At 39.9% G+C, this 27,711-nt stretch overlaps 1 protein-coding gene across 1 annotated transcript in view; it reads right to left on the reverse strand.

The window, feature by feature from the left end:
• Window positions 1-27,308, reverse strand: part of LOC111864948 (protein spaetzle 3) — a 144,660-nt gene extending 117,352 nt beyond the window's left edge. The window contains exon 1 of the mRNA XM_023852584.2: window positions 26,122-27,308. Within this exon, the coding sequence (XP_023708352.1) occupies window positions 26,122-26,799 (678 nt within the window). The 5' untranslated portion in view covers window positions 26,800-27,308. The remainder of the gene's footprint in view (window positions 1-26,121) is intronic.
• Window positions 27,309-27,711: the final 403 nt, after the last annotated feature.

The raw sequence follows: 27,711 nt of genomic DNA on the forward strand, positions 1-27,711 counted from the left end.
CATACAGAACCACAAGCAAAATTATAGTTTTGTATGTTCTAATTTTTATGTTTTTGGACAACAGACGAGAAGACAAAAGGTTCTGGACTGAATGGTAGCAAGCATTACCCGAGTTCAATTTCGTCGTAATTTCCCTAGGCACAGAATCCAGTCTCCGAATTAATGCGAATTCCAAATTAGTGAAGTCCGAAATAGTGAGGTTTCTGTATAGTAAGTTACAGTTATGTAATTATGTTAGATTGTAAAACTTTAGAAAAGGGGTTTTGTCCGATGTATTTCACCAGTTAGCAAATAAAAATTATTTTGTAATTGACGAACATTAATTTTATATTCTCTCGCCTATTATTCTCTTTATATCTACGTAGAAGGATCAAAGACACTTTTAATTTTATCTTGGAAGGCTATTTGATTTTTCACCACATAAATCATTGAAAGGTGATTCTTCTAAAATGGATGAGTTGTTGAGCACCACTGCTGTAGTCTCCACTTTATAAAATACGTTTTAATTTATATGTATATTGTGTTCAAATCTTTTATAATACTCTCCAATAGGACGTAGGAACGTGGAAGACATACAGTATGTATTTGATGTACTAGGTGGTTCAAATATGACATATATAAATATGTTTTTTTGTAAACAAGCCGCACTGTGCAGCAGCTGTGCGACCTTGAGAGATTGTAGCCACAACCTCCACCCTCCCTCATGTTAGGGTTATAACCTGTTCAGTCCTGTCTGGGAATTGCTAGAATGATGAGCAAACAGAAGGTACCGTGGAGCGTGGAACAACACATTGTAATCAAATTCCTCATTGGAGAAAACGTCCCGTCCGCTGAAATTCACCACAGACTCCAACAACAGTATGGGGAAGAGTGTCTCTCACGGACCCATGTGTTTGAGTGGTGTAAGTGCNATGGAACAACGCGCTGTGATCAAATTCCTCATTGGAGAAAACGTCCCGTCCGCTGAAATTCACCACAGACTCCAACAACAGTATGGGGAAGAGTGTCTCTCACTGACCGTGTGTTTGAGTGGTGTAAGTGCTTCAGAGAGGGCAGAGAGCGCGTGGAGAATGAACCGCATTTTCGTCGGCACGGGGTTATCCATGTAGAATTTCTGACAAAAAATTCCAGAACAGTCAATGCAGCTTATTTCTCAGACCTCCTGGCAACAGACGTGAAGGAAAAGATCCGATCCAAGCGGAAGACAGGTGGAAAGCGGGTAGCCTTCCTTCAAGACAATGCACGCCCCCATACGGCCAAACCAACAATGGAAACCCTCCGAAAATTGAAATGGAACCTTCTGACACATCCGCCGTACAGTCCCGATTTGGCCCCAAGTGATTTCTACCTGTTTGGAAGGCTCAAATTGGACTTGCAAGGCATGCGGATTGTGGACAACGACGCTGTCATCCAGGCTGTTCGGATACGCCGACAACCACAAATCTTTTTTTAAAAGGGCATCAGGATGCTTCCAGAGCGTTGGAAAAAATGTGTTGACTCCAGAGGGGAGTACGTTGAAAACTGACATGTGCAAGTAAGTGTTTGGCAATTGTGGTTTAAAAAAAATCAGTCCCGGTCATATTTGAACCACCTTGTACTTATCTATTACCATGAATTACTCCTTCAGTGTTCGAGTAACCAACTACTTTGCTTTCTTGGCGATGCATTGGCACTGGCATTGGAAATAATGCACTGTTGCCAGTTTTTTTAAGAATTCTTATGAGTCAGTGTCCAGCTATGTAAGGGCGAACAATATTGAATCGCTAATCCATTTCAAGATCAGAAGGAAGAAGTCTTTTTATAGAAAGTGAAGTAGAGGAATTCATGCGTAACGCTGCATCAAAAGTACCGTTCTACTTGCATTTAAATACAGAGGCCTAAATGTCAGCATAAATAACTGTGCATGCTCTGTGCATAACGGCCATAAAATGAGATCATACGTGTATTATGCATTTCTATTTTCTCGTGATTCTACCAAAGATTTCCTTTTTTGATTTTAATTAAATTTGTTGGAGAAAACTGCACAATGAGGAGCTTCATAACTTGTGCTCTTCTCCAAGGATAATTAGAATGATCTAGTCAAGGAGGATGAGGACGGCAGGGCATGTAGCACGAATGGGGGAGAAGAGGAATGCATGTAGGATATTGATGGGAAAGCCAGAAGGAAAGAGACCATTGGGAATACCAAGATGCAGGTGGGCGAAAAATATTAAAATGGATCTTCGAGAGATAGAATGGAATGGATTGGATTGATCTGGCTCAAGATAGGGACCAGTGGAGGGCTCTTGTGAACACGGTAATGAACCTTCGGGTTCCATAAAATGATGGGAAATTCTTGAGTAGCTGCATAATTTGCGGCTCCTCCTGAAGGGCTCAGCTCCATGAGGAAGTAAGTAAGTAAGTAAATTGGCCGCGCCATAGCTCGAGAGGTTAGTCGCTGGTTTCCCATCGCTGCGGCCCGGGTTCGATCCCTGGTCTGGTCAAGTGGGATTTGTGGTGGACAAATTGGCGCTGGGGCAGGCTTTCTCTGAGTACTTCGGATTTCCCTGCCAATCTTCATTCCACAAATTGCTCCACAATCACCCTCACCTATCATCTGGCCTATTGTACCAGCCCCACATGATAGGTGAGGGTGATTGTGGAGCAATTGGTGGAATGAAGATTGGCAGGGGAAAACGAAGTACTCGGAGAAAACCTGCCCCAGCGCCACTCCTGCGTAAGTTCAGTGAAAGTCATACATTTTTGGTACTTATAAATGGAATAAGTTTTTTTTTTTTGTATTTAAAAGAAAAAGATATTTGCAGTTTCATTTACCTCATTCTGGGCTCTCTGCAATCTTTGTAATGGATTAACGACGTTTTCAGTATTGAGAACAAACAGCGTCAGCTCCCTGTATTTTTAAATAATGCGTCAACATAGATGTTTCACAACAAAATACACGTATAAGCACGTCCTTTCCTTGTCATGTATGTGTATATGTCCTTCAATCCGAAAATTTCATCTTGAAAATAAAATCATGGCTTTGAGAGTCTGTATTAAATGTCTCAGGATAGGCCCTAAACTTATTTATGTTTAATATTCGCCAAAGGTACGCATTTTAAACGCTGTTTATTCCTTTGAAGCATAATACTCGTCTAAATAAGAGTTCGAAGATCAGGTCTCTCCTGCCAGCAGACATACTGCGTTTTAAAGATCAAGTGGTTCATACTGTTCAAAGAAAACGCCGCTCTTTGTTCCTAGAATCCATTATGTGAGCAAAATGAAGATATTTTAATGTTGAAGTAGGCCGTATATGCAGTTGTCACTGGAGTTTAAAATGTTAATTCAATTTATTGTTACCAATATTGCTGACAAGAATTATTTGAATTAAGATTTTGGATTTGAATGAGGCATGAACTTACGTGTACAGAAATTGCTCAACAACTTGGAGGAAAAGAGATGTAATTTGCTTACAAGACGCTGCAAACGACTGGAATTCGAAGGTACGAGCATGATGGGCTGGGAGGTTAGTACACAGGCGCGACAAAGTATATACTTTTTTGTAAGAAAACTTCAGACTAACTAAGCGAATAATGAATATTAGGGAAATCTGATATATGTTTTGAGCTGTTTAATACCGGCATAAAATATGGGACCTCTGTCCTGAAGGCGATTCATTTTCTTTTTCCAGAAATTTGTATCTGTTGAGTGTTCGAATATATGGACCGTTCAAAATGAAAAATTTGGAAAGGAAATTTGACTGCCCATGTAATTTTGTATGGTTGTATTCTTGTACTTTTGTAAACGGAAAAATGGAATTGCTTAAACCGTTAGTTTGAGTTTCGTTCAGTGATAAGATCATTAATTTAACTTCAGCATAAATGCATATAATGTAATTATAGAAACATCAACTCTTGCATTAAACTCAGGGGAAATTTGGAGCCGGTCTTGCTAGATGGAGGACCAATTCTGTGAGAACTTCGCTTCGCAGCGTTGGAAAGATCTGGTGCTTATACTCAGTAGTTTCAGAAAGAAATCCTACTTCAAACCAAAGTTCACCATCTTCTTGTTAACTTCATTTTTAATTTGATCGCGCACATGGAGCCCGGAGAGCGCAGTCAGCATAGCGACCTGCTACGGGTTGGACGGCCGACTGGTCGGAGTTCGAGTCTCGGTAGGGGCAAGAATTTTCTATTCTCCGCGTCGTCCATACCGGTTCTGGGGTTCATCGAGCCTCCTATTCATTGTGTACCGCGGACTCTTTCTCCGAGGCGTGAAGCTCACCACTCACCTCCAAATAGTACTGAGGTCAAGAGTACGTTGTAGATCCACTTCGGCATAAGCCTACAGGGCATAATGCTTACTTAGTTAAGCACAGGGACAACTTTACTTTTGATGGTGCACTTGATAGGTTAACGTTACGTTATTTCAATTACATTTTTATTTCTGAACTTGGTGTGTAAAATGGAAAACGTTTACGTCACAACGTTGTATACGCGTTTCCGTGTGTTGCAGTGCGTCCGTATAGGTTGTTAACATGGGAAGGAGAAGAAAAGGACATAAAAGTTCACTCACTTGATTTTAAGGGGTCATAAAAGTAAAAAAAAAAACGTAAAGCTATCCCTGTAACACGCTGTGGAGGCCCGTAGGGTTGTGAGATGTTGAGGTTCCCACATTTTCTCTAGACAATCGACTCATAGTTGGCGGTAAGGTTGTCAGCCCTACGCACCGGCCATCCTTAACCCCCCCCCAGAACATTCCAAGATTATTCCTGGTATTCATTTCTGTTAGAGTCTGAGCCGACCCCAGGGCCATAGTGAGGCTGGAAGGACTGGGTCAATTGAAAAAGAAAAATACAGTGAACTCATCGGGACTTGAACCCGCGACTTTCCGGCTTGTAGCATAGTGCCTCAACCAAATGCGCTACCGCGTGCCCCCATTTAAGGGGTCATATCCGTCATATCCCACAATAATTTTCATGTCAGACAGATATAGGTGCCTTTAAAGTACTTCCGAGATGAGACTGAATCAGAAGAATGAAGGTGTGTGAGAATGTGTGACGTAGACGTATGCAAAAGACTAAAAAGAAAACTTGATTTCCAGTGCTCGTCCCATTCTCTAGGCCACTGTACGTGAACTGCATGACATGTAGCTCTTCCTCAAACTTTCCCACGGGCCTGGTCCCAGACGTTCATGAGCAAAGTAGTTTCAGTGGAAGCGCCCTTCGTTTTCAGCCTCCAGACCACCAGATTTCGCAGTAATTAGGATCATACAAGTATAACCGATTATTTAGCAATATATATCCGAAAAACACATTTTCAAACTGAAAAAAAGTTTAGAAATATTATGGTATAAAATTCTTGCAACCGTTTCTTGGGACTAAATGGCAGTGAATTTATAACAAAGCATTCCAGATCCAAGGTAAAAGTATGGCACGCTATACAAGACTACTGGCCGATCAGAGTGGCCGCGCGGTCTATGGCATGGTCTTCGCCCGCTCGAACACTAGGATTCTGGGTTCGATTCCCACTCAACGCATGGATGTCTGTTTGTGTTAGATATCGGCCTTGCGACGGGCTGATCCCCCGTCCAGGGAATCCTACTGACTGTCTTCAATTGAGAACTGAAGTGAAACGAAGCGTTTCACGGATGCCCTATGCTCCAATTGGGAGCAACAAGAATAGAAGAAGAAGAAGAAACTACTATCAGAAGAATAACAAATTGGGATTTGAGTGAAAGAATGTTTGACATACTCTAGTTAAGTTCTACTTGGTGCTATTACGGCCTCAATAGTAGGTCCATATATAAACAAATAACAGAATTCTGTGAAAATTATTACGAATGTGATTCATATAAAAGCAACGAAACCATTCTGATTTAAATTAAAACTTATCTGTAACACTAAAATGGTTGAGGCACTATGCTACAAGCAGGAAGGTCGCGGGTTCGCGTCCCAATGAGGTGGATTTTGCAATTTACCTAATTCTTTCGGCCGCACTATGACTCAGCCTCTAACAGAAATTGGTACCAGGAAACTTACTGGGAGGTAAAGAGCAGCCGGCGCGTAAATCTCACAAAATTACAGTCCTCTGTGAGCCGATTGTCTAGAGAAAATGTGGGAGCCTCGACGTAGGGTCGCACAACCCTATGAGACTTCCCGGCCTGTTACAGGGATAGCTTCTCAGTGATACTGTCAGAGCTACCAATATGAATACAGCTGACTCATGATTATTCGGGATGGTCGTGAAATTAATTTCCCTGGATAATCAGTGGAGGAAGTGTGTAACTAACTTGCGAATGGAGATTTATAAAACGACACAAGAATTTATAACTGTACTTTACTCGAAGGTTATTTGTAGAACATATGTATGGTTTCTAAGCCACAGTGCCCTTTCTAAAGACTAAACAGAGATACCAAACTAAGAAAACCTTGTCAATTTTTATACACATTCAAACGCAAAATAAAACGCCCTTCGTTTTGTACTTATTCCTTTTTAAAAAAATCAATTTCAGACGAAGCTTATCTTTTGGAGTTGAACACATTGGTCATTTTTCTAAATAAAGCCCCCGCATAATCCACTCCCAGTTAATCGCGGGTCTACTGTACACGTATGTATTCACATCTCCCCTCCAAATTTGCAAGGACAGACAGCATTGCGATCACATGATCTCAACTGCAGATATATGCTCATCACATAAGCATGGGTCCTTCCTCATTCAATCCAAGAAACTTACATCGGAAGACCAAGAACCGAACATTGATGCGAAACAGACAATAGTTGAGTGAACAAAAGAATCTGACTTACGTCGCACGAAGGCAAAATAATTGTATATTCTGGATAATTAAGCAGTACCAAGCACCCTTCTTCGTGATGTATGAAATTATGATGAAAGAAAGAAAGAAGAAACATTTATGCGGATGTCTGTTATTATGACAAACGGTCACTCGGTCCATGAGGTGACTGAAGACACTGTGTAGTTCACCTTAACTTTACGTCATTCCGGCGGACACTACATTAAAATAGGAATTTCGTCACCAAGAGGTATGAATGACCAAATCCAATGGGTATTACTGCCATAGTACCTGTACGTTTCGCCCTGGATCTTCAGATGTGAACCTGCCTCACTCTAATACAGTACCTGTACGTTTCGCCTTGGATCTTCAGATGTGAATCTGCCTCACTCTAATACAGTACCTGTACGTTTCGCCCTGGATATTCAGATGTGAACCTGCCTCACTCTAATACAGTACAGGTATTAGATGACGAAACGTGTGTTGCTAATTTAATCTATTTTAATAATTTCCCTTAATTGCTTATTATCAAGCATTTGTACTAGTGTATCATGCATAATGCACCGATCAGTGTTCGCGCCGTCTAAAGCACGAACTGCCTTCGCCCCCTCAAACTGGGATTGTGGGTTCGAATCCCACTTGAGGCATGGATCTCTGTGTGAGTTTATTCTGAGTTTGTGCTGTCCTGTGTGTGTGCAGGTAGCGGCCTTGCAACGGGCTGATCCTCGTCCAAGGGGTCCTACCGACTGTGTAAAAGATCGAAAAACTGAAAAAGCTGCCAAGGTTCAACAGAAGGCTGTAGAGCCACAGATAGATAGATAGATAGATAGATAGACGGACAGATAGACAGATAGATTGATAGATAGATAGATAGATAGATAGATAGATAGATAGATAGATAGATAGATAGATAGATAGATAGATAGATAGATAGATAGATAGATAGATAGATAGATAGATAGATAGATAGATAGATAGATAGATAGATAGATAGATAGATAGATAGATAGATAGATAGATAGATAGATAGATAGATAGATAGATAGATAGATAGATAGATAGATAGATAGATAGATAGATAGATAGATAGATAGATAGATAGATAGATAGATAGATAGATAGATAGATAGATAGATAGATAGATAGATAGATAGATAGATAGATAGATAGACAGATAGACAGATAGATTGATATATCATGCATAATAAAAAGAATAATATTTGTTTAACCATACATACATACATACATACATACATACATACATACATACTTCTGACACCAGTTGTCACGTATTGGGTGTATAACGCGACAAATAACTTCACGCCGTTGTTTGGTATAGCGAATTTATTCTGTTCGCTCGCCTTACACACACTTTACAAACATTTGCACTTGCAGTGTTACAATTACTGCTCACAATATTCCGGCCGACACTGGACTCTCTTCTCTGGCGGTTATTCTAGGACTCTCTACTCCGAAGGCTTGATAACGACTGACTTCTTAGATGGCTCGATGAAGACTGACCTCTTAGCTGGCTATTCCGAGACTGACTGTCGAATGCATTCAACCCCGCTGCATAACCTTGGTCGCTGCTATGCAACGAACCCTCTGTTATAGCGGTGGAAACGTTGCTTTGTCGGTTCCGCGTTTCCTACTCAATGACCCATTTTTATTGCGTTGTCTCCGTGGGAACGCTTCGCGTATTCGTCGTAACCGTGGAGATTCGGTGTTGGAACTACAGTGGAGCTTTTGTTGTTTCCTATGCAACGGTCTATTCTGGCGTTTCCACAGAAGTGACTCTTCTGGATTGCCGACACGTTACAATACATACATACATACATACATACACACATACACACACACATACATACATACATACATACATACATACATACATACATACATGCACACACACACACATACACACATACATACACACATACATACATACATACATACGGGCTTCAATAGCATTACCGAAATCGTATTCGAATTAGTTTTCTGTGAGAAAGCGAATACAGATGAGCTAAAATGATTGAGTGTGAGTTTCTTTTCAACAGTAGTTACAAATTAAATTCTTATCTAGGAGAGAAACACTACATATCCCTTGCATTACAGACATACATAGGGTGAATTTATTTAAAGATACAGTCGCCGATAACAAGAATTGGATAAATTATATGGACATGATCAGGAATCTGTCTACGCTTCTTGGAGTCCAAAAAAATAGAAGTAATAAATGGTTCATGACAGTTCTCAGTCGGTAAGAGTCGATGGAGTGAAAACTATTGTTTCTGGAGAGGTGTGCACAGGTATTCACTATAGCCACTAGAAGGTGTACCTGAAACTGCGGGAACTATAACTACATACTTCCGTAAAGAACGCCTTGTAACGAATTCGTACTGATGATTGTATTCATTAAATCGTGGCGTGTATTTATATATTTCTAGCCATATCTGTGGGAGTTGAAATTCACGAATTCTTATTACTTCGTAAAGGCAGCTGTTACTTTGTCTTCCGCTGTGTTCATCAAAACAATTCGTGATTACCGATGAATGTGTAGAATTATATAATAATCAAATTTGTGTATAAATGCAAGAGATCATACATTTATTCATTTATAATTCTACTTGCTTTTAGTGCATGACACACAATTATTATTGATTGGTTTAGTATTCCATGTATCGTATTTGGTTTTCATTTTCAATGGCTCTACCAGCCCATTCGGGGCCCTGGCCTCTTATTCAGTTCGGTAATCCTTTTTCACAGACTATATGTCTCCTTGGACGGTCACGGTAGCCAAGCGGTCTAAGGCATGCACTGTCTTCGCTCGCTCGGAAGCCGGGATCGTGGGTTCCAATCCCACTCAGGACATGGATGTTTGTGTGCGTTTTTCTGTGTTTGTGTACAGGTAGAGGCCTTGCGACGAGCTGATTATTCGCCCAAGGTGTCCTACCGCATGTGTAAGATCTAGAAAAACCGAAGTGAACGGAGAAGTTCATGGAGGTGGGCCTAGGCCCACTGGGGCTGTAGTGCCGAGCAAAAAAAAAAAATGTATACGTCTCCTTGGACCAGTGATCATTCAGTCCCAAGGACTCTACCTAAACAGATGAGAACACAAAAACGGAATAAACACATACACACACCAAATATTCATGGCGTAAGTGGGATTCGAACCCACGATCCTAGCGTCCGAGTGAGCGAAGACAATTCATTTCCTAGACCCCCTAGACCGTGGGGCTACTGTAACCGGCATCGTATTTCATTTACTCACAGGAAGTTTGTACAGTATGATCGTTATAGTGACCTAACTATTCAAAGTTGATGATGATAATGATGATGATGATGATGATGATGATGATAACAAAAATTTTACCTCAATATTCACATTCCCTTCCGAAAATATATAATCTTTGGTAAAATCGATTAATAAATTTCCATCATTACGTTATTTATTATACATTCTACGTCGTATTTCTTACATACATTATTATTAATATCTGACTATAAATCTCTTTTATCTATGAATTTGTAGCTCCATCTACAATATTTATTGAACATAACACTCCTAGTTCAGTTGCTGTTCTTTATAACATCTCATCAATTTATTTCTCACAGTAGGTTCTTTTGTGGTTCTAGTTTCTGAGTTTGTTCCAGTTTAGAATGTTTGATTTATGGGTGACTTCAATGGCCCCGTGAATGTAACGACATAATTTAAATTGTGTCATACCAAACAGGAGTATAATCTGTAATACAGAAAAGGCAAAATGAAAAGGAGAGAGTGTACTACGTGAACAGTTTTCGCTCGAAGAAGATATGAGTAGCGGTAACTCCGTTTGTCTTTCCCAGTTGCTCTGACAGTCCGACCGCGATCACAGATCACACACTACATCTTCCAGAGAAACGCCGCATATGTTACTGTCCTATCTCTGCCTTTCATCAGCAAACACCGTTAGCAGGTCACTCATAACTTTAAAAGTTCTTTGTTCTCAAAAATTAATTTTTTATTTAATGTATTGTAATGTATCGGCAAACCAGAGGAGTAACTTCTAGGGAAACGCTAGAATGGACCGTTGCATAAGAAGTAACAATAGCGTCACTGTAATTCCAACAGTGAGCCGTTGTACCGAGAACATCGAATCTCCACGGTTACGAGAATACGCGAAGGTTCCCACAGAGACAACGCGATAACAATGGGTTATTGCGTAGGAAACGTGGAGCCAATAAAGCGACGTTTCCACTGTTATAACAAAGGGTTCGTTGCCTAACAGCGGGCAAGGTTATAAATAGCCCAGCTTCGACACGAAGCCTTCAGTCTCGGATCACCCTTCGGAGAATAGAGTCTCGGAATAGCAGTCGAAACAGTGCAGTCTCGGAATAGTCTTCGAAGAAGAAAGTCGCGGATCAGTCTCCGAAGAAGAAAGCTTCGGATCGCCCGTCTAAGAAGCCAGTTTAGGAACATCCGCCGCAGAAGACAGTTGAGGTGTCACAGTGAATAGTTCCGGTACTCGTGATTGTGTAAGCGTGAAGAACGAACAATAAAGGTTCTACAGAATTCGACAACGGAGTAAAGTTATTTGTAGTGTGATATACCCAAACACGCTACAATATTATTAGTACAATTGGCTATGGGCTGAAAGATCGAGGGATCGGAGTTCCAGTCCCGGTAGGGTGAAGAATTTTCTTTTCTCCGTGTCGTCCAGACTGTATCTGGGGCTCAACCACTAACCTATCCAATGTTTACCGGGGGCTCTTTACCCGGGGATTAAGTGGTCGAAGCGTGAAACTGAACACACATCTACATTAGTGCTGAGATCAAGAAAATATGGATCGTTACATCCATTCCCCCATACGCCTTCATGGAATTGTGCTTAATTAGTTAAGCACAAGGAAAACTTCACTTTACTAGTACAATTACTTTTATTCCTTAGGTTTTCGTACAAAGTAAAGAGGTATGACTTTACGGAGGCCATGCCAGTCTGCCTTATTGCGAACTAATAACAGTGCTTATATTTTTGGACAGGTTTTCTTATTAATTTGAAGTGGGGAAATTTCGCTAGAAGCTAGGACTGACTATTTTTGAGGCATATTGATTCACAACAAAACAAAAAAATTTCATTGTTAAAGCTAAAACAACGCTCTGAATCACGAGGGTGTTAGCCTTTCGGAGTTTGAAGTCCGTCTAAACTTACTTACTTACTTACTTAATTACTTACTTACTTACTTACTTACTTACTTACTTATGGAGCTGCCAATTCTACAGCTACTCAAGAATTTCCCAGCATTTTGTGGAACCCAAAGGTTCTTTACCGTGTTCACAAGAGCCCTCCACTGGTCCCTATCCTGAGCCAGATCAATCCAATCCATACTCTTCCATCCTATCTTTCTAAGATCCATTTTAATATTGTCCACCCACCTACGCCTTGGTCTACCCAGTGGTCTCTTTCCTTCTGGTTTTCCCACCAATATCCTATATGAATTCGTCTCCCCCATTCGGGCTACATGCCCTGTCCACCTCATCCTCCTTGACTTAATCATTTTAATTATACTTGGAGAAGAGTACAAGTTATGAAGCTCCTCATTATGCAATTTTCTCCAACCGCCTGTCACTTCTTCCCTCTTTGGTCCCTTTCTCAAACGCCCTCAGTCTATGTTCCTCCCTCAATGTCAGAGACTAAGTTTCACATCCATAGAGAACCACAGGCAAAATTATAGTTTTGTATATTTTAATTTGTATGCTTTTGGACAGCAGACGAGAGGATAAAAGGTTCTGGACTGAATGGTAGCAAGCATTACCCGAGTTCAATCTCCTGTTAATTTCCTCCTGAATCAGGTTTTGATTTGTTATCATCGTTCCCAAATATCTTAACTTTGTCACATTTTCGAAACATCTGTTTCCTATCTGTATGTCATGATTTTACCCTGCATTTTGATGACGAGACAATAACATATACTTAGTTTTCTCTGTGTTTACTTCTAGACCAACCTCCTTACTTGCGTCAATTAAAGTTTGTATGTTTTTTTATGGTATCTACATTATCACCCAATAAATTCACATCATCGGCATAGACGAATTATGTTTAAAAAATTCCTCTATTTCCTTCATAGGAAACTTACGGGTTCTCCAGTATTGCTACCGATCTCCTGTTTAGAAAAATAATCGCCCTCTCTTCTGAGAATCAAAGGAAACAAATATATTCGATGGGCGAACGTGGTGTATTTTAATTTCAAAACGGATTGTATATGTAATAACCGTTGTGCTTTAATTTACCACGAGTAACAACATTTGTTTTTCTTGAGTCACGTATAAAACGAGGTGACTCAACTCACTTAAATTCAACAAGCGTAACCACTGGAAGGAAAACACGAAAGAAAATTGGGAAATAGAATTCAAAGAAAATTCACATGAAAATGCATAACATGTAACATACCATATTACTTTATTAGAGAAAGCTGTACGATTAGCATCTAAAATGAAACCAAGGAACATTAAAAACATAGGGGTCATATAACTACAAGAAGAATTATATACAAGCAAAGATTAAGATCGGTTGAAAGATGAAACCACTCACGACAGTAGAAAGAGCATCTTGACACTGGTGTCACTAGTGGAGCATAAAGCCTATTTAATAAATTATACCATAGTGTACGTCATTTCACTTCATATAACCAAGAAACATGCAATTACCAGGTTTATTATCGATAAGTATTAGCTCAGGAACGTAAACCACATCTTTCAACGTTAATTACATTGAAAAGAATCTGATTTACGCTTATTCGCATTACACGGTGTTTACATGTGCTACATTTCAGGCATTGCGTTAATGTATCTAGCGGCACGGAGATGACTGGAGGCCATAAAATGTCAGTTATCTGAATAAGAGATCCGTGACTCGAATACTATGGGCAGTCTTTGCCAGGCTATTGTGTACACTAACTGTAGTTAAGAGTCTGGTGAGCCTAAGCACTGATTTAATTTATCATTTTTGCCAGCAACAATAAAATAACCAAAGCATGGTATAGATAGAATTACCAACTGTAAAGGCATTCACTTGTAGATGTTATTGTCACTTGTATGGAGTGACTCTAGACGGCGTTTGGGTTGGTAATTGGATTTGCTGAACACTTACAGATTGTAACTACAAGTAACTACGGCACTATCGCTAATTCACACTCTAAAATTCACTAGAACACACGCTTAAGTTTTCTCACTCTCAGCTGTGTCTTCACTAACTTCTTGTAACGGCTTCCAGAGGCCGACGTTTCCCTTTCTCTGGGATCCCGAACTATCCCGCTGCCTCAGCTACTAGTCTGGCAGCCATCTCACACCAACCTCCTACTCTTCTCACTGCCTTCTGAAGACTCTTTCCTAATGGCAGCTGGCCTTCGTTATATAGGCTCGGCACGGACCACACAGAGAACACCGCTTTCAACATATCTTCTATTGTCGCGTGTGTATCTGTTGCGGCCAATATTTAACAACGGCCGTTGCCTTGTAACAGGTCCACATGCCACAATTCAGTTTTTAGGATTCCTAAATCTTTCAAAATAAGACATTGAAGCGGGAAATTTTAATTTTCTGAATACGAAAATGTCTCACGTGCCTGGATGTACTGACTAACTCTTAGAATATGTATTGGAAAATTTTTCAACGTATGTTAAGTGCTTAAAAAATTTAGTTGGGCTTATTATGGATACTGTACTATCATTCATCTGAAGAGACTATCCTGAAGGGGGCGGGTCATTGCATATCCCAGGATCTATTCTCTGTCCTTATTGAGTCAAATTTGACTAATTAATTCGTGGTCTTTCTCAGTCCCTCCATGAACATATTCATACCTTAAAATGTACAGCTTCTCAGTTTATTCTTCAGAACCATCACAAATTTGATGCTGTTCAAAGAATATCTTTTAAGGAATCAAAGAGAGACACAAGGATATGGAATCAAACGTTCGAAAATCAAATTTAAACGCCAGGTTCGTTAATTGAGCAATTTGTTGTTGCACGTGCGTTGTGTGCAATCCGCAGATCAACGTCTGCTGGACAGACACTCAACTCCTCCCTTACCAAGAAAGCTGTCAAGACTCTGCGTTCTCTTACGTTCTGATGTCTCAATCTTCTTGCCGTGCCTTATCTTTTTCTACCTTAATTAGATGTTTTCTGCGTGAACTTTTCTTCTTAATATGTAGGGTTATTCCTAGTGCTGCATGACTAGCATGGAGATTGTACAACTGTCCCGTTATTTTTTAACAACCCAGACCCATATATCACAGCAACTTACTCGAACGCGTAAAACTACTTCTTTTACAGGATGTTTATCAACCAATGATCCGCAAGACACTGCCGGTCCGTAAGTCCTAGTTTGCTTTTTATTATACCTACGGTTTTCCGATATTAATTTTTGTATATTAGACAAAGAAATATGTTCAAACTGGGTAGTAATATTACATTTGTAGATTACAGTGTGAGAATTTGGGTTCTTATGGGACTGACTGTGAATATCACTGTCTTCTATCATGCCACACTGCGCAGTCTGGTGGACGATTACCGATGTTTCAGAAGAACGCACTGTCTCCATTCTCGAGACAGAAAAGTAAGCCACAAGTAAGCTGTCACTGTTTGCTTGTTGCATACAGGGCTTACTCTTACAATCTGAATATGGAGACAGTACGTTCCCTCGAAACCTTAGTAGATTTCTACCATGGAACGTGTTCTGACACCCCAAAAGGTAGTACTGTTTTTACTGCGCAATGTAGGACAAATAGTTTACTGGTCCTCAGGAAGTCTGCTGTTTTACCGGTTCGTGAATTACAAAAAGTTAAAAACCCTTGTGTAATGGAACCCAGGACTGTATTAAGGACGCTGAATGATTGTAATGCTTTATTTTATTTTAGAAATATACGAGGGGTGTTCGGAAAGTAACCCCTTCTGAGCCTTTAACAAAACAAGCAACGAGAAAATATAAATTGTATTACATACAAAAAATACATATATGCTTAAGCTACTTCTCAACGTAGTCACCGCCGGAATTGAGGTACATATCTTTTTGTATGCCTGTAGCAAATAAGTCTGCCGCCTGCGAGCCCAACCACGTTTTGGCACATTCCATCAACTCATTATTGTTAAAGCGCTGTGATCTCAACCGGTTCTTCAGGTAGGTACGAGTAAACAGGTGGTAGTCTTTCGGAACGATATCAGGGCTGTAAGTAAGATGATCAAACAACTCCCAGTTTAAATGCTCCAGCAGTGTTCGAGTGCGAGCAGCCGTACTCGTATGCGAAAGCGCGTTATCATGGAGGATCACTACACCGTATGCCAGCATTCCACGCTTTTCTTCTGAATGGCCATACGCATTTTTTAGTGTTTTGCAATACATTTGGGACGTTATTGTGGCCCCTTGTTTCATGAATTGCACCATCAGCAGTCCCTTCCTGTTCCAGAAACAGTTGCCATCAGCTTTCTGGCAGGCAGTATTTGTTTAAACTGTTTCGGCTTCTTTGGTAAAAAGTGTGTGCATTCACTGCTTTGACCACTTTCTGGTTTCAACATTCAGAAAAGAAAACCAGGTTTCATCGCCTATTACTCTTACGATGTGATTGAGAAAATTATAGCCATCTTAACAGAGCGAATTTCACAGCTGACGGGATAATCAATTGCAGGACATATCACAACTCATTCTGCAGAGACAAGAACAAATATTAGGCGACCAATTATGTGGCGGATTACAAGGCAATGAGTCATGTGACGCTACCTCGCATGCGCGAGCTCTCCCCCGCTCCTCCATTAGTTGCCAAAAAAACAGAGTGTTACTTTTCGAATAGCCCTCCTACTTACTTCATGGTGCAAGGCTTTCTTGAAAAGTTGATAGTCACTCAGGTGTCCAAGAAATTTCCGCCTTTTAAAGAACCCAGTGGTTCATTATAATGTTCACAAAAGCCCGCAATTGAGTCCTACCTTGAATTAGTTCAATTCATTCCCCACTTTCACATTCTATTTCTCTAAGATACCTTTTTATACTAGCCTCCCATTTATGTCAAGTCTCCCACGCGAAATTTTACCTTGAGTTTCCCGATGAGAAAGATACATATTCTTTCAGCGTGTAACTCCACGTTACTGTCGCTCTTAACCCATTTTTAAACACCTCTCAGTATTCAGCAGACAAGTGACTTGGCAAGTGCCATACATTCTTCGGATTCGAAAGGTCTCAAAATCCCTGCCGTTGATCGAACAGCAGCGATTTACTTCAAATCCATTTACCTTAAGACTCCAAAGTCTCAAAGTCAAAGTCAAAGTCACGTTACGACCGACAGCCAGTCGGCCAGACAGTTTTTGTGTCAAGCCTCATCTGGGGCCCAAGACCAGATTTTGGCTGTTGTTAGAGAGTTGCGGGTTTGTCAATGCGGATCGTCCTCTCGTCAGAGACGACGGGTGTATCATTTGCCGCGGTCCATCCAAAATCAGAATTTATTCTATGAAGTATATAGAATTCAGTTCGTACCTCACAGGAAACTCGTTACACCTCCACTATAGAGACCAAACCGGTAAATGCTCTTTACGGAAAGAGTCACATAAATATTTTATGTGAGCAAAATTCAGAGTTTAGTATGTTAAAGCAAATGGTACGTATAGAAACCGCTGAGCTTTAAAAGGTTAATGGACTCAGTTCTCAAATTTATATGTCGAATTCTGTAATTTATCTTGAAACTTGATTCCGAATGCGACAATGTGACGAAAGGTAAAGTTATCCCTGTAACAGCCCGTGGAAGCTCATGGGGTTGTGAGACGTCGAGATTCCAACATTTTCTAGACCATGGCGGTAAGGTTGTCAACCTTACGAGCCGACCGCCCTATACCTCTAGGAATATTCCTGATACTCATTTCTGTTAGAGGCTGAGTGAACCCCGAGGTCATGGTGTGACTGGAAGGATTAGGTCAATTGAAAAATCCAATGGCCTATTAGGGAATCGAAACTGCGGTCTTCCGGCTTGTAGCATAGTGCCTCAGCCTACTAAGCTACCGCGTTGCCCTGTCGGCTGATGCAAGAATGGTAATTAATGGTACAGTTCCACTGTAAGGAACAGAAAAGGCAGGGCGCGTAGGAAGTTTCCGGTTTAAAGAATGGCTGACTTCCAGCAGACACCCTCCAGTAATGACGTAGTCTCAGAAACGCAATATTAACGGTCATTATGTGGAGCAACCAGCCAGCTGTACTCTGACTCACCCACAAGAAGTGAGAGTAGGAGGTGAAAGACGCAAGAGATCAGACGCTTAGGAAATCGATTTTAAAGATAACTGGCTTTGTAAACTAGTAAATAATGTGGACATACGCAGTATGATTTTATATATGTCGCCCATTATAAGAATTTACTTTGTTCTGCATTCTATGCTCCCAAGCTCTCACATGAGACAATCTACTTTCAAACGCTTCGAATTACGGAAATCCTCGCTGGCTTTCCCTCCTAGATGGGACAATGATAAAGATAGTATTAGGATCTAATGGTAATTCTACTTGCTACTACTACTACTACTACTACTACTACTACTACTGGGGAGGGTATTAACCTAGCTGATTGAGATAATATGCTACAAGCTGGAAGGTCGGGGTTCGATTTCCGGTAACGTCATTTGATTTTTAAATTGCCCTAATATCTCCAGCCGCATTATGGCCCTGTGGTTAACTCAGCCTCTAACAGAAATGAGTATCTGAAATCTTCCTGGGAGTAAAGGGCGACCGACAGGTAAGGCTGTGAACCTCGACGTGTCACAGCCCTATGGGCCTCCATAGCCTGTTACAGGGATAGCTTTACCTTTACTACTATCCTTCTCATGTTATCCGTTGCCAGTTGGAAGCAGATTTGTCTTAGGGTGTTTTGAAGGAAACGGGACTTCGTAAGATTATAATTTAGACCTTCGGAAATATGTTTCTTCCCTTGTATTTTATCGTTATAATAATAATTTTATTTTCCTCTCCATTTTCTCTTTTTCTTTAATTATGTTACTGAGATTTATTCAGTGAGAGATTGGCTATAAGTGTTATGTCTTCAAATTATACAGCAAATTATACATATAGCGTTCCAATTTTTGTAAATATTACTTTCATTTTTATTCCAAATTGAGTAGACCTATGTTGAGGGTATTTCAAAACAAAGTTCTAAGGAAAACATTTAACTTAAGAGAAGGAAAGTAATACAAGACTGGAGGTACTTGGATAATGAGAGGCGCGACATTTCGTTCTCTTCACCTGATCTTCATCAAGTGATCATTTGACGAGGGAGTAAGGGTGGACTGCACACCCCGTTCTCATTTTTCACAAACAGAAGGTAGGGCAGGGCGCGTAGGAAGTTTCCGGTTTAAAGAATGGCTGACTTCCAGCAGACACCCTCCAGTAATGACGTAGTCTCAGAAACGCAATATTAACGGTCATTATGTGGAGCAACCAGCCAGCTGTACTCTGACTCACCCACAAGAAGTGCGAGTAGGAGGTGAAAGACGCAAGAGATCAGACGCTTAGGAAATCGATTTGATTTGATCTGTGCTCCCCTTTTTTAATTCTTGTCGCCGAGTGAAATTTTCTATCGTACCTAATTTTAAAATTACAAAGTATAATGAAGAAACATGCAAAATACAGTATTTTAAATGTACATAAATATCTCGTTCTAAAAATATTCTGTACGAAATTTACAAAGTAAATAAGTTTTAATTATTTATACACATGTGGTTAATACACGACAAAGCATCGTCTTATCTTACTTGAAGAGAAAAATGAGCTTCTGCTTATCTATAAGAGTATTTTCCGCGTCACTTTTATTATTCTTCTTGAGCTGTTATGGAAAATGCTGCAGTCCAATATTTGCACGGAATCCTAAAAAGCATTAGTCGTGTGGCTTGTGAGTAAACCAATATTTAAAACTTGACGAAATGATGAATTTGTAGAAGCATTTACATACTCATTTTCTCAAATATAGATGATCCTTTATCATTAAATATATTTCCAGGAATTGTATAGTTCCCTAGATAGCATTCCAGTAGTTTATGAAGAGAGTGTTCGGGAATTAATCTGATAACACCAGACGATACATTAGTCAATTACATCATTACTATATACCTCCCAGCCCGCATTAAAATATGTATTTCGGGAATATAAATGAGACATTAAATCAATTATGATATGAAGGAATGGTGCAAACATTCGTAACTATGATGATTATACTGAATTCATTCCATCTTTCTCAAACCACAACGTCTGGGTAATTGTTCCTGTTACCGTCATCAGTTTTAACGGATAATAAAAGTTCCTACTCTGTTAAACCCTTTAGGTACAGTTAATCTCAATTAGTATTAGACCCCACAAGATCGGTCGGTTAAGTAATTTGCTGCTAGTCCTCTTCTGTGCAGTCACTTGGGTTCAGAGTCTCGCGGGGCTCATGATCATATCTGCCTGCCTCACGACACTAAAAGCAGTAAATATATGCTGCTGGCATCAACATTCAAGAGTGGGCGTTAAGATAAAATTGCCAATAAAAATTAAGAACCGTAACAAAGGCAATGAAACTGACAGCGCCTTCGGCTAGAATTCAATTCCTTAAAAAAATCACTATAAACAAAACTGAGAGACAATAGCAGAATATTTGCTATTGAAAACGGACGTCAGCGGGAGCTGAAGGAAGAAAAATAAAAATAAAAGAAGACGAAAACCCAAGAAGAGGGAATCAAAACCACTCAAAATGATGGACAAAGCCTAAAGTAATGATCCTGGTTCTGGTTAAATACCATCATCAAAAAACCTTTACACTGTGTGAAAGTGTTTGACGATGATGTTACCATTTCATCTATTTTAGAATGCTGAAGATCAAGGCAAGATTATTAATATTGTTAAAAGTTTTCTTAAGTTTGAGAGAACATAGGCCGGTCCATAACTCAAGCGGTTAGTCGCTGTCTTCCCACCACGGGGGCCCGGGTTAGATCCAGGGTCTGGTCAAGTGGGACTTGTGGTGGACAAAGTGGCGCTGGGGCTGGTTTTCTCCGAGTACATCGGTTTCCCTGCCAATCTTCATTCCACCAAATTCTCCATGATCATAATCACCCGGGGCAGGCTACAATAGACCAATCAGTGGCCGCCGTGCCGAGTGGACCCAGTTGGACTCCATCCCTCCTCCCCCCCCTCTAAGCGATTTGGGAGAACATAAATTACAATTGTTAAAAATAATGAAGATATTTCGACATAAAATTATGAAGAACGTGAGAAATTCTGGATATTATATGCTTATGAATTGTTTAATATATGAGGGTCACAAAATGCTATTACGATGGCGAAAACTATGAGGCTCAAATGTGCTGAACATGTGACTGAGGTTGGGAAATTTCTTGGCAAAAGATCACGTTGAACATTTAAAAAATTGGGAGAATAATATTAAGAGGGATCTTAAGAAGACTGGTTTTGAAAATGCGAGGTGGATGAAACTGGCTCAGGATTGTGTCTGGTGGTGCGGACGAATGTTAGTGATGTTGGAATTTGGGTACTGCTGCAACAGTTTTCATTATCTGTTCTCTAAAACTCTTTTTATATACTTATCGAACTGAAGTCCATATTTCCTGTGCCATACTTTGTATTGCAATGACCAAATGGTAATGCTGTTAAGATATTTCGAAGGGTGATTGCAGTCAACAATAGCAGTATGATTGGACGCTAGATATTCATTTCAATGAGCCAGTCCTGTTAGTCAGTGAAACTCTACATAGAACATTAATGATAATGATAATATGTTTCATTCCTTAAAATTTATTTTAAAATTCCTCTGTTTACGCAAGTTATCTCAACCCTAACATGCAAAAGTTAAGGCTGACAAGCTCACTCCGCGACAGCCTTGGAACACCATTAATTTAAGGGCCATGAGCTGTTCCGAAGGTCGAAATACGTATCTGCATGGCACGAAGACGATGTAAAGTGAGACATTCCTTTTTCCCGTTTAGCTGTTCACCGCTACTTAAGGAGCTGGGTTGTTCTCAGTTCGTTAGCCGCCAGTTTGCTAAATAAAAATGGTTTCTAACATTAAAAATGTTTGATTTTTATCCAAGTTTCCATTCTTACTACCTCCTAGGGTTCATATGTTCTTTAATTTCCTAGACATTATATCATAGAAAACAAGCCAAATTGCAGTGGTTACAAAATCTAAGCGAAATAAAATGAAATAATCTCAACAACATAAGATGCGAAACCAGCAGGAATTCCAGGAAAAAAGAGGGAATATCCGAAAGACAAAATTAATGAGCTTGCAACGAACAGTAAGAATAAGAACATTATAGACCAGTAAGTTAATTTGTCCTGTGATTAATTAATTAAATACTACGCCATGAAGATGCATGGGGGAGTGGATATATAGGTCCATGTTTTCTTGACCTCTGCACTAGTTGGAGGTAAGTGCTCAGCTTCACGACCCGGCCACGCTACCCCTAGGGAAAGAGCCCCCCTTACCCATTATATAGGGACCTGGGTGAGCCCCAGAGCCGGTCTGGAAGACGTGGAAAAGAAAAGATTCTTGACCTTACCGGGACTCGAACTCTGATCCTACAAGTCATCCATAGCCAGTCGCTATACTGACTGCGCTACCCCTGCTCCAGCGATATACATGTATATGGAGGAATAAAGAAAATGAAGAGGGTTTACCAGCCTAGCAGTAACTTAGTGAAGGATGAGAATGGTGATCCGCTTGCAGATTCCCACAACATTTTGAATAGGTGGAGGAACTACTTCTCTCAGTTATTGAATGTACATAGGGTCAGTGATGTTAGGCAGATAGAAATGCACAGAGTTGAGCCGTTAATACCCGATCCCAGCCCTTTTGAGGTTGAAATTGCTATTGAAAAATTGAAAAGGTATAAATCGCCAGGTTGTGATCAAATTCCGGCAGAACTTGTTCAAGCAGGAGGTGAAATATTACGTTCTAAGATCCACAATCTAATTATTTCTATTTGGCATAAGGAAAAATTGCCTGATCAGTCGAAGGAGTCTATTATTGTACCAGTTCACAAGAAGTGTGATACAACTGACTGTAGTAATTATCGGGGAATATCATTGTTATCAACTTCATACAAAATTTTATCCAATATTCTTCTCTCAAGGTTAAGTCCATACATAGATGAAATTATTGGGGATCATCAGTGTGGGTTTCGACGTAACAGATCAACTACAGATCAGATCTTTTGCATTCGTCAGATATTGGAGAAAAAATGGGAGTACGATGAGTAAGTACATCGGCTATTCATAGATTTCAAGAAAGCCTATGATTCAGTCAGGAAGGAAGAATTGTAAAATATTCTGATATAGTTTGGGACACCCATGAAACTAGTTAAGCTGATTAAAATGTGTTTAAACAAAACGTATAGAAAAGTCCGTATAGGTAAATATTTGTCGATCATGTTCCTATCCAGAATGATCTAAAACAGGGAGATGCTTTATCGCCACTCCTTTTCAACTTTGCTTTCGAATATGCCATTTGGAATGTCCAGGAAAACCAGGTGGAACTGAAATTAAACGAGACACATCAGCTGTTGGCCTATGCCGATGATGTGAATCTACTGGGTGATAATGTAGATACCATAAGGAAAAACACACAAACTTTAATTGACGCAAGTAAGAAGGTTGTTCTAGAAGCAAACATAGAGAAAACTAAGTATATGTTGCTGTCTCGTTACCAAAATGCAAGGCAAATTTATGACATAAATATAGGAAACAGATGTTTTGAAAATGTGGCACAGTTCAGATATTTGGGAAAGGCGATAACAAATCAAAACCTGATTCAGAGATGAACTTGGATAATGTTTGCTAATATTCAGTCCAGAACCTTTTGTCTTGTCGTCTGCTGTCCAAAAACATAAAAATTAGAATATAAAAAACTATAATTTTGCCTGTGGTTCTGTATGGGTGTGAAACTTGGTCTCTGACATTAAGGGGGGAACATAGACTGAGGGTGTGTGAGAACAGGGTGTTGAGGAAAATATTTGGACCGAAGAGGGATGAAGTGACAGGAGGTTGGAGAAGACTGCATAATGAGGAGCTTCTTAACTTGCACTCTTCTCAAAGTTTAATTAGAAAGATGAAATAAAGGAGGATGAGGTGGACAGGTCATGTAACATGATTGCATATAGGATATTGGTGGGAAAGCCAGAAGGAAAGAACCACTGGATAGACCAAGGCGTAGGTGGGTGGACAATATTAAAATGGATCTTAGAGAGATAGGATGGGATGGCATGGATTGGATTGAGCTGGCTCAGTAGAGGGACCAGTGGAGGGCTCTTGTGAACACGGTAATAAATTTTCGGGTTCCATAAAATGCTGGGAAATTCTTGAGTAACTGCACAGTTGGCGGCTTCTTAAGAAGAGTTCAGGTAGATGAAGTTAATTAGTTAGACGTTGGAATCATGGGCTCAGATTCCTCTAGAAGCTTCAATATTGTGTTGTCCTGTGTTTCCGTTTGCTGTCGTGTTAAGGTGGAGGCCTCAAGGCGTAATCGTACTAATGGGAGGGACCCTAATTCTAGATGCAACCAAACAGAAGTAGGGACACTTAATCGGAAATGTTTTTAAAACCTTATTAAAGAACTTGAAAAGGGGACGCAGGAAGAATATGCTATCCTCCGGTAACCTGAAGAAATTTCATTCATTTTCTTGATAACAGAAAAGTCTACAGAATTCGGATTTGGCTATATGTTTGGAAATTAGTTACGTAATGCTCCTCGAAACAAAGTCTTTAACAGATTTAAAATAATTGAATGCAGAAAGTACTTTGTATATAGTATATTAAAAAGACATCGATATCATCTAGTTGGAAGTCCCGGATTCAAGTCTCGTTACCAGTTCCTGAGAGGGGTCTCTGTCCAGCAGTTGCATTCAATAACAGCCAGAGCTCACAAAGTAGCAAGTCATGATAATCGTAAGGTTAACTGCCATGTTGAGTTGTTTTACCACGATGAATCATTAAACCACGTAAATTACTCAACCGACATTTTCCGCATTATGAGTTCTGTTTGTTAGTCTGTTCCAAAACGTGACTCAGTTTAACCCTCATTATATTACGACTCTCGCCTCCAGCAGAGTAACTGGTCTGAATAACTGATTAATTATTTAACCTGGTCTCCTGTTACTTCATTTAGCCTACATAAACTTTTGACATCCATTTTCGAATTTTAGAATACACTGTTTGATTTGAAACATTATATGCGATTGCTTACATCATCTTGATTGCGGGACGGATTTTCTTTGTGTCATGAGCTACACATCTGGATCTTTGACTGTGTAACTTAATTACGAATAATCCTGAAACACCTCTACACAGGTACAGTTATCATGCAGCATAATTCACATTCAAAACTCAGAAAGTATTTTTCATGACGGAATATATAACCGTTAAATGATGACCAAATGATGGTAAATGAGAACAGAATAAAATTGGGTAAATATTTAAGTAATATTCATACTTAATCGATACAGGCAACTACATTTAAATCCTAAAATGTGTGCATACAAATCGTTCAGCGTTTTATGTGAATGTCAGTAGAGCCCTGAAAATGAAAAATCAGCGTAACATAAGCATTAAAGACAAAAAGAAAACATAGGAAAATTCCGATAAATATAGTTTGGCCAAAAGGGTGTTCAGCTGGTACGATCAGAAAACTACTGAAAAGTAAATACGATCTGTTAGTGACTTCAGTCTGATAATATATTCTCATGACCTGATCTTACTAATATCTTTCCAATTCAGAATTATTCATGAAACAAAGGATACTTTGGACACTATGGTAAGAAGTAATGAATAAGACATAAAAAAAAAGTTTAAATTTTCTGCGTAAGCCAAACAAATATGTACACGATTCCCTCTTCCTCCTGCATCTCCGAGATTGGTGTTATTGTAACATCAAAATGCCTGATTTATCAGTTGGCGAATTCCACACAGGCCCAGCGACGGTTTGTACCGGAAGCACAGACACAACTTCCGTCTCTATCTTCTACTTCGGGACGCTTCAGTATTTACAGTATCTATTGATTTCAATTGAGTCTCATTCGCTTAATTGCTGAAGTAGAGTTTCATCCTTTATTTTACTTCGTAGACGATATATGCGGTTGTCGTTTTGTGCAAATGAATTCAGAAATGAACGATGAATACTTTACATATTCATATTTTCACAACTGAGTAAGTATAGAACCTTCTGGAATATCCTTTTTTAGACCAAACATTTATAGAAGGGCTGACAGATTTCATAGGGTCATTAAATCTTCTGTCACGTGGTCATTTCCCAAATTCTTAAAGCGATAACAACCCAGTTTCCCTCATGCACATACTGAAGCTGTTTACTCACTGGTATCTGGACGAATGTTCCATTGTTGAGGACCGGATATGAGTACAGCGGTACCACCGGAACACTTCCATTCTTAATGAAGATTGGTCCTTGTATTGGTGTCACAGCAGGATAATGTGCATGTTGGTAAGACGATGGTATATTTCCTACGTCGTCATCCTCGTAGGTGTAGTCATCAAAATCGTCATCATAATCAAGAACAGCGTGGAGAGATGTCTTCGTCCCAGGCTGATTGCTGTACTCGCTACCCTCTATTCTCGTGTATCCTGATGGCCGTGAAGGATATTCATCGTTCTTTGTTGAGGAGGAGGATGACTGTTGTGATGATCTAGCTGCATTGTCACTTCTGTAGTTATCGTCACTGAAATATCTTGGGGACCTCTGTTGTGGCTGCTGCTCTTGTATGGGTGGATGTCGGTTGCTATAAGGATCTTTGCTTGGTCTTCTAGGAGCTGTCGTCGTTCTTCTGTTTGGTGCTGAAGGTGGGGGAGGAACGTTGTTTCTGTAAGCTTGTTCTGATGCTCTTTGTTGGTGGTGCACAGACTGGCTGTATACTAATGAGTTGACAGCTGCAGAATTCAAACCGCTGATAGCACTTGCAGATGCTGACGCGGCTAAATATGGACCCGTAGGTGAGGCACTGTGTGTGTATGGCACACTGAAATTCATTAATGCCATTGTTGGCGAAATTCGATATTTTGGTTTTGAGAGTGGCTATTATTTTTTCGGCGGGGTGAGTTTAGGAACACGATTCTTGGTTTGTCTGCGCTATGATAATATCTTTAGTTTATGTCTCTTGAATTCTCTGGCTTTAAACGAAGTTAATATGCTGCATCGGGTGTCAGGAGACTATAATAACAATACTATCAGAGTCCTGGCAAAGTATCTTCAATATCACTTTGCTTCTTGTAAGTGAAAGAAAAAAGAAAGAAATAAGTTGACTTCAGAACTGTTTCAGTGTTAAATTGGTGGGCAGTTATCTGTGTAAATTATCACTTTGCACAATAATCAGTCAGTAGAAGCGATTCCTCTTGCGGTGGACACGCGGAGAATGAGGAGCGCCATGGTATCACACTGCACTGTACGAGGTAACGTTGGAACTCATACTACAGGTCCGCACCAGAACGACTGTCACTCGCTACTACCTCCCAGCTCCTTCCAGCTGCTGGAGAGATATGACTTGATGCATGGCCTCTACCGACAATGTAAAACTTTTGCACCATCGCCTGTTGCTGCCGCTACCGGTTACCAGACACATTGAGACAGAAAGTAACGGCTGGTAAAAGAACGGAATGGATTGGGAGACACGTATTTGAATGTTACAGAATGAAAAATGAGAGTAAGGAGTAGAGATGGATATTTGAACTAAAAAGAAACACGAATTAATAGAAGAGAGAACATTTGCGTCTCAGTTAGCTTCATGTTTTTCACTCTGTTGATACTATTACTAGGATATATAAAAATAGGTAGGTAAGTGAAGACACAGAATATAATAAGACCAAACTGTAGGTTGAAAGATAACACGGAAATATGTTTCAGAGAAAGTTTGTGTGTATGTTAAAATGAATGAAGTGGTCATTTTAGGTAGCA

The sequence above is a fragment of the Cryptotermes secundus genome, unplaced genomic scaffold (assembly GCF_002891405.2).
Source record: "Cryptotermes secundus unplaced genomic scaffold, Csec_1.0 scaffold200, whole genome shotgun sequence".
Classification (NCBI taxonomy): domain Eukaryota; kingdom Metazoa; phylum Arthropoda; class Insecta; order Blattodea; family Kalotermitidae; genus Cryptotermes; species Cryptotermes secundus.